This window comes from Heterodontus francisci, chromosome 29 (genome assembly GCF_036365525.1).
Source record: "Heterodontus francisci isolate sHetFra1 chromosome 29, sHetFra1.hap1, whole genome shotgun sequence".
Taxonomy (NCBI): Eukaryota; Metazoa; Chordata; class Chondrichthyes; order Heterodontiformes; family Heterodontidae; genus Heterodontus; species Heterodontus francisci.
In genome coordinates, this window is record NC_090399.1 from 29,300,553 (window position 1) to 29,309,286 (window position 8,734).

General features: G+C 43.3%; 1 protein-coding gene across 1 annotated transcript; it reads left to right on the forward strand.

The window, feature by feature from the left end:
- Positions 1-2,055: 2,055 nt before the first annotated feature.
- LOC137345732 (up-regulator of cell proliferation-like) lies at positions 2,056-7,077 on the forward strand. Its single transcript, XM_068008995.1, has one exon. The coding sequence runs from the start codon at positions 2,056-2,058 to the stop codon at positions 7,075-7,077; it is 5,022 nt and encodes a 1,673-aa protein (XP_067865096.1).
- The last annotated feature ends 1,657 nt before the right edge of the window (positions 7,078-8,734 follow it).

The following is an 8,734-nucleotide window of genomic DNA, read 5'->3' on the forward strand; positions in this document are numbered from 1 at the left end:
TGCAATTCATTAACATATGTTCACCCTTGGGCACTGGCACACATTACAAGTGGTTGTAAGTCAGGGAACAAATGGGAAGGATGCGACAGCATTCATGCCTGAAGGTGAGTCTTTATTGCATTCTCAGTGAGTGGAGATCAGGGTGGCTGGAAACAGGTAATTATGAGGTTGTCTCTTGCCTCCTTTGCATATGGCTCAATCTGTCTGGCCTCCAGTGCCATGTCTTCAGCAGCCTTCACCACTTTCCTGTCTCCCTCCTCTGCATCCTTCTTAACGGTGCATAACTGCCACTCAGACATTTCATCATCATGTAAGGCCTCCTGAAGGTGAACGGGGGTGGGACCTGAAAAGCTGTGGCACCTGGGACTGTCGCAGTATGTAAGCGTCGTGGTTGCTTCCTGGGAAGCAGGCACACACCCACAAGAAATGCTTTGGGTGGTTGTAGACCAGTTGAACGTTGATTGAATGGAAGCCCTTCCTGTGGATGAAAGTGGCTGGTTGGTCCATAGGAGCCTTGATGGCCACATTCATGCAATCTATCACACCTTGCACCTGGGGGAATCCAGTGATGGACCCCGAACACGATGGTCCACTCAGCCTGAAAGTCAGAGTCAGTCTGGTAGTGCACATAGTCGCTGGCCCTCTTGAACAGGGCATTGGTCACCTCCTTGGTGCAGCATGGGTAGCTGCCTGTGAAACCCCACTCATGGTGGATCCCTGGAAAGGTCCAAATGTGTCGGGTTCCAACTTATCCTGAGGCAGGGCACATAAGTCAGTGACGGCCTCCCTGGAGAGCCGTAGTCTTCACAGACAGTGGTGCTGAGACATTTGGAGGTAGCTGATCCGAGTTCAGTGCACTCTCTGGCATATGTGGGCCCTTCTTGGCCTGGCAGGCCGCTGTTGTTCTCATCGTGGAGCTTTACGATGTAGCTGCCTCTTAGGCCTCCTTCTGTCACACCACAGGGCTCCAGAAATACAGGGTGTATGAGACCCTGCAAGGAGGCCTGTTCGCCTACAGATTGCTGTTGATGCAGAGACGACCCTTCTTGTCAACTGAGCTTTCAACAAATCTCTAGGCAGAGTCCCTGATGGACCTCAGTGCCCAACCTTGCTGATAGCCCACCCCCTGTTCAAGCAGTGACCAAATAACCACATACAGCACCCTGCCCCCACATCCACATTAAACCCTTGCAAAGACCCCCACATTAAACCGTTGCAAAACCCTCTAGGCTCCAAACCCCCTTGCAGAGCAACACAATCCAACAATGGCCTCTAAACCACCCTCTTCCCCTGTGCTTCCCTGTCACGGCAATATGGCCTCTCGCCTCAGTGCCACCAGGATTTAACAGTCGTGAGCCTGAAGGCACGCGTGTTCTGCCTGACATTCACATAATTGAAAGCCTATCATTAAATTGTAATTATATTTAAATGCATTTAAAAGAGCAGTTCAGCGATTCATAATAGCTCCTCTTTGCGTAGGGCATCAATCCCGCTATCGTGCTTTCCCGCCGCTGACAAAATCCAGAACAAGCATCACAACATCAAATTTCCAGACAGATGGCTCTGATACGATTCTCCATCCCCCCATGCCACCACATCAGCCTTAAACACTGCATTAAATTCTGCTGACACTGCAACCTGCACTTAAAAAAGGTTTGTAATTACAATTCTTTACTCTCATTATTGATAGAAACATATTGAGGAAGGAAACAACAGTAGTTATTCCCTATGTCTGTTTTTGATAGAAACTGATGAGACTGAACACATATAAAACACTGCAGAAATTCATTTTGGGCAGAAGCATCAAACGGGCGGTTTGACATTGCACAGCCCAATATTCAGTTCCATTGTAGTCAAGCATTGTAGGTGGAGGGTATAACAACTGATACGGCTGGTTTTATATTACTATCTAAGGTCAATTTCTACTTTACTGGCATATAAATATCTACAGTTACGATGTTTATTCAATATTCGAGTAGTTACAAGTTTACATGTCTAATACTTTACTAGATTCACTGCAAACATTTGCGAGGAACTGTCCATCAAATGGATGACATGGGGAATTACATGGAAGAAAATCAAACTGAATCCCAACTTCCACCCGAAACAAAAACATTCCCTCAATCATCATGGCTCGAATGTATGGAAGGTAACAACTACCCACATGAAGCCAAAGGTGGAGCTGACACTTCAAATCCTTCAAACAGCGATTCTGATGCAAATGCAGAAAAGCATACTCGAGGCAATGATATTGTAAAGCTTTTAACTGAATTGGGATTAGAAGTATTCAAGAGCCAGAAGCTATCCAAGAATGATGTGCTCAATGTAAGTACAGAGGGACTTCAAAATAAGTTACCGGTTTCACCTCAGGATATTCCAAGGTATTTTCTCAGGAATTTAATGATGGTCAATTCAAAAACAAGAAACTTGAAATACACACCAACTGAGGCACAAAATCTGTTGGTGAAGCAAGAATCAGATATCTTGGATTTTCTTAATGCGGATGAAACCCGTGAAGGCTTATATCATCCCTTGGATATCATCATGGCTATTTTCCTGTGTGCTGACCCATTCTTACAGCAGGAACTGATGCTGAAGATGTCACTGTGTCAGTTCGCTTTGCCAGTTTTACTGCCTGATGGTAACAAGGGTTGCACCTTCCTACTGTGGGCCATGCGCTCCATTGTGAAGAAGTGGTGCCCCCTCTCACTCCGGGCAAGTGTGGGGTTTAAAGAAACAAACGTGGTGATTGAGCACATGCCAATGTTTTCCTTCATTCGACTCGGTTCCTGCTCCATCTCCAAGTCTAATGTTCTAAATGAAGTCCTCAGCACCTCCGAGCAACACAACTTCTTCATCCATTCCAATATGGAGTGTGGGAATTTTCCTCGAAAGATTTCCAATGGTCTCACTGAGTTGTGCTGGTACCTGCCCAGTGGGAGTGAGGATTTGGATCTCTTTCCAGAGCCAATGGCTATACTAAACCTTCGAGGTGACGCTAGAGAATTCCACAGACAGGTTCAATTTCTGGCAAGCATCTCTTCAGCTCTTTTTATTTTTATTGATAATATTGACAGCAGTTTAAGCAAGAATCTGAAGTCCCTAGCCCAGTCTCCAGCAAGTACATTCGTAGTGCTTGCTGGGAGCAGTTTGAGCGGTGAATCGAAGAAGCACTTAAAGGACTTAATTACTTCCTCAGCTTTGAAACAGAATCAAATTTTACTACGAGGAAATAAAAACAGTTCAGAATTTACTGAGCTGCTTCGAGCCAAATTGAAAAACGCATTGGAACAAACACAAAATCTGACGGGGAATAAACAGAAGGCTGCATTCAGTGAATGTAGAGAAACTGTTTGGAATAGTTTGGAAGAATTAGCGATAATTGCAAGGGATATGGGAATTGAAGTGGACGAGGATGACAACAGATGTACAGAAGGCAAAGCAATGTCTGAAAAAATATGTAATTCCATTAAAAAGGAGGATGTTAGCCGGTACAAGTCTGAAAAGATGCCCTTTCAAGGCTCCACTTGGCAACAGCTTTCCAAAATGGAAAAGGAACAATGTCGTCCCAAAAAACAAAAGCAAAAGTCTACACAAAAGTATTGTAATGACCTTGAAGAAGATAAGAAAAGACTTCGAAATGAACTGAAAAAGAAAGGTGTATCGGCTGATATGAAAGCATTCATTACGGCCCTGACAGACGGGACAGGAGAGGAGAGGAAATATTTCCTGCAGTGGATGAAATTTGAATTGGATTGCAGTTCAAGAGAAACACTCTCTGTTCTGCGTGAAAAATACAAATTCCTGTATGAGAAATCTCAGAAAGAGTCAATAAAGCAGAAAGATTATACAACCAACAACAACCGGTTGCGTGAATTAGATAAATCTATAACTGCCAGTTCCCTTGGACTGGAACATTTCATGCGAGAAATTGGACTGATTTACGAAATTTTAATAACTGAGGAAAATCGGGCACATGCCGAGGAAAGTCTAATTCAACAGTTACCCCGGACTGCTGCTGATCTGATGTTGGACGGATTCCCTCTGGAGCTTATCGATGGAGATGTTTCCAACATAGCTTTATGGTGGGTCACTGCTGTACTGAAGGAAGTTGAACACAAGGTTGGCAGAGAGACTCGTGTGTTTGTGTTGACGGTGCTGGGCGTGCAGAGCACAGGCAAGTCCACACTTCTGAACACCATGTTCGGTTTGCAGTTTGCAGTGAGCAGCGGCCGGTGCACCCGTGGGGCTTTCATGCAGCTCATTAAGATTGCAGGAGATCTACAGACAGAGATGGGCTGTGGTTACATCATGGTGATCGACACCGAGGGGCTAAAAGCACCAGAACTATCGAACATCGATGACATGATTGAACATGACAATGAGCTCGCCACGCTGGTGATTGGGTTGAGCGATGTAACATTGGTAAATATGGCCATGGAAAACTCCACAGAAATGAAGGACGTGCTGCAGATAGCAGTCCATGCGTTTATACGAATGAAAGAAGTGGGGAAAAGGCCAACTTGTCACTTTGTCTATCAGAACGTGAGTGATGTATCCGCACATGACCAGAATATGAGAGGTCGCAAACATCTGCTGGAACAGCTGGATATGATGACACGAGCAGCGGCTAAAATGGAAAAGCAAGATCGGCGCTTCACCAAGTTCTCTGACGTGTTGGACTACGACGCAAAGGAGAATAACTGGAACATTCCAGGCCTGTGGCACGGGAATCCGCCCATGGCAGCAGTCAATACTGGCTACAGTCAGAAGGTCTTTGAGCTGAAAAAAATGCTTTTCAAAAGTTTTACAAGCCACCAAAATAAACGCAAATTTTCAACCATCTCTGAGTTTATCGAGTGGACTCAATCTCTGTGGAAAGCGGTGAAATATGAAAATTTCATCTTCAATTTCCAAAACAGTCTGGTAGCTGAAGCTTACAATGAGCTTTCTATCAAGTACACCGACCTAGAATGGGAACTGCGGAAAGTGATTCATAACTTCATGGAAATGGCAGAGAACAGGATTTTTAACGCCGAAGATAATCCTGAAAGTGTAGCTCAAAATTTGAAAAAAGACCGGGTTTTATTCCTAGAAGAAAAGAAACAAAAAGCTCTCCAAGAACTGGAAGACTATTTTTCAAACAACAGCAATGCAAATCTTGTCGAAAAATATAGGTTTGATTTTGTCTGCAGCATTGACTCGGTGATCATGGAACGTGCACTGTACGTGGACAGCAAGATTGACGAGGAAGTGCAGAGATGGAGATATCGGCAGAAGCTGAATGATATTAAGGCCAGCTATGAGAGTCAGATTGAAAAACAGGTTAACGAACTCCTGCAAATGTGCAGTAAAGAGAAAAGGGACATGGATGCAACACAACTTGAGAAAGAGTTCAATGTTATGTGGCGCCAGACGGTTTCAACATTTGAACAGAAACCACTACGTGAAATTAATATTGCGGGCGACATGGAAACGCTTTTGTTGCAGAATATGACCGCAAACAGTAGGTTATTGAATGAGAAACTTAGCCGGGATAACCTGCTTGAATTGGGTATTGCAAACTTCCAGGTTATTGAGGAACACATTGATATGCTCACGCTTGTTAATGATGCCTCTGCCAATACATTCCCGATGAATGTTCAGCTAAATGCAAGTGACATGGCAAGAGCTCAGCAACAGGTTGTTTGGTGGGTAGACGAATGTAAACAGTTTGTGAAGCAGACGGCCGACCGGAAGCAGGATTATGATCCTAACCATTGCAGGGAACTCCTGAAAGTAATAGATGAAAAAATCCGAAAACACCAGGATGAGAGATTCACTTTTACTAAACATTTCAGTGTACATTTTAAGCTTCACATCTGTGGTTTTGCGATGGACAAATATCAAGAAATGCACGAGCAGTTCCGGAAGACAAATGATCCTCTGCAAAACCTCCAACAGGCAAGGGAGAATTACTGTGAAAGTTTCAAGAACACCTACCAGGAAAAAGATCAAACCAAACAAAAAGCAGAAATATTCTGTAAAGAATGCCTGAAACCGGCGATAATAAAAGCAGTTGAGATGAAACTGGCATCACAAATCGTGGAGGAGGTGAAGTCCAACTGCACATGCAAGGAGTTCACAATCCGGAAGTATTTCCATGTAGCCCTGATGCTATATTTGAAAGAGAAGAACAGTTTTGATGAGTATTACCGTTATATAAAACAAACCGAGTCATTCGAAAAGGATTGGCTTAAAGAACAATTTACACAATACTGTGCAGCCAATAGTGAAGGACAACCTCTGCTGTGCACTGTTGCACTGAAAATTCTGGGCATGGTTATCAATATGGTGAAGTCAACTCTTGTAGATTCCACGGTTCAAATTACCGAGAACTCAGTGTCTGGCGTTATTCACACTTTCAAAGAGAAACTGAAGCATGAGCTTCAAATACCACTGGACAAGCTGGGACAGGTTTCTTTTCAGTCTGGAAACATTAACCCGAAGTACTTCAAAGAGGAAGCTGCAAATTATATCAATGTAGTAAATGATGATCTGACTGAAAGCATTGAAGACTGGAAGAATTATATTGATAGGAAAATCGCTGCTCTGCCCACAGATCCGTGCAGTGAATTGTACGCGATGTTATCCGGCTGTGGGGAAGCGTGTCCATTCTGTGGGGTCCTGTGTGACTGCACAAACAAGGTGCACTCACAACACAGTACTGAATATCACCGGTGCCAAGGGTTGAACGGATACAGCAACATTAACTCTGGGAATCTGGTATCAGAGAATTGTACAATGGAGGTTGCCAGTGATACTTCTTTTAGGAATAAAGACACTGACGGGAAATGGTTTCCTTACAAGAACTACAGAAATCTCAATGAACGGTACAGCCGCTGGAGTATCCCTGCTGATACCAGTATCCAAACTTCAGCCTTTTGGAAATGGGTTTTCTGCAAATACAATAAACAGTTCGCTGACAGGTACTCGGCGAAACCAGCAAATGACATTTCCAGCTGGGATTTATCCTGGGATCATGTTAAAAAAGATATCGAAGATAGATACAATGTGAATATTGACACATTCAACTAACTTACCAGCTGCAGGGTAGTTTTGAGGAGATCCTTCTAAATCTGCCCAAACACAGTAAGCCGTGAACTGCGAATAGCGCTTCTGTCTTGCTTTTGCCGATTCTAAGGCCAGGGAGCTTGGAACTATAAACATTTTATCGTTGATCCTTTGAATAAACAGCAGGAACCAGTTTTTTTTTTTGCAATCCTGAAACGCCACTGGACAATCTGAATTTAGATGATCTGTAAAAGTTGCAGTTTTAGAAAATATTAAAATTTCCATCACTGAAATGGTTCTATTTTCCTGATCTTTGCCCTCTGAAAACGTCCATTTTTCGGGCACAATTTTGATGGGAAAAGGGTGGAGACTAATTATCTCGTGTTTCCGTCCTAATTAGATTATCTAGAATTTCCAACCGGTGATGGAGGTAGGGTGGGATCTGGGCCTTCAATAGGCGCAGCTATTCACCCTGCCCCCATCACTCCTTAGGCTCTTCCATAAATGAGACAGAATGGGTTGCTTCACACCTCCAATCTCCTGTGCCTCTTCTCCTGTGAGTTGGGTCTCATTTGGTCTTCCAAATAAACTAGGTGCTACAGCATGTGGACTATGTGTTGTAGGGGGGCCTCGGGATAACCTAAGGAAATAGGAAGAAGCCAAGGTAGATATTTTCTCACAGAGAATGCAGAACACGCACAGCAATTCCTGATTTTATTTCAGATTTCCAGTATTTGCTTCATTTTACATTTTGTTTTAGATGCTTTCTATGCCGGTTCTTCCCAGAACGACCTGACAACCCGAGGCTCTTTCTGGTTGTTCTATTGTGGCTCCCCTCAAGCCATGTTAATGACTCTGGGAAAAGAGGCAGCAGTGAGTTATTCGAGTAGAGGGAGGGGTTGGTGATGGTCAGGAAAATCGGCCAGAAACTGTTATCAAATGAAATTGCTCAGAAATGAGAAATGTCAACTGAACTCTTAATTTTGGGTCAGTAGTCAAGCATATTTAGGATATAATTTTGTCAACGCTGCCAACATCATAAAGAAAGAAATGTTTTGGCCCCTTCTCTGAGATAAGTTACAGACATAATTTAAGGGTGTTGCAGGAGACTGGTATTTGAGAGAAGTTGTTCCAGTAAAAAAGGACATGACGTTTCCTGATCCAATTGAATAGCAGAGCAGGCTTGAGGGGTGAATGGCCTCCTTCTGTTCCTATGCAGTCTTCCACATTTTGGAACAGATCTCTGTACCTCAATACAGATGATAACGAGGTTAGCCAAATACGTCCAGGACCGCACAATTTCTTCCCTAACCAGCTGTTGTTACCCTTCCATCTCCTACAATCACCTCACATTAAACTTCCACTTTTCTTTCTTCCCAATTGAGATCCATCCCTTCACCTTCTGAACTTAAACATTTTCAGCCATAAAGCAGGTATGACAGTTCATTGCAACCTTCCTCATAAAGCATGCTGGGGAAATGTTTAGCTCTTGGAATCCAATGGATGACTGAAACTGACTTTATTTTTCTCTTTTTCTACCTTACTCAATTTTGGTCCAATGAAGGATTAATGAAATTGATGGTGATGTTTAAATTAATCCCAGGCATATAAATTCTTCCACATCTCCACTTTCTCACTAGCAACATTTTAAAGAGTTCCATCTTCATTCATTCTGCCTTGT

Excerpts from the sequence above, each read along its gene's own strand:
- LOC137345732 (XM_068008995.1), top strand. The coding sequence starts at position 2,056 with ATGGGGAATTACATGGAAGAAAATCAAACTGAATCCCAACTTCCACCC.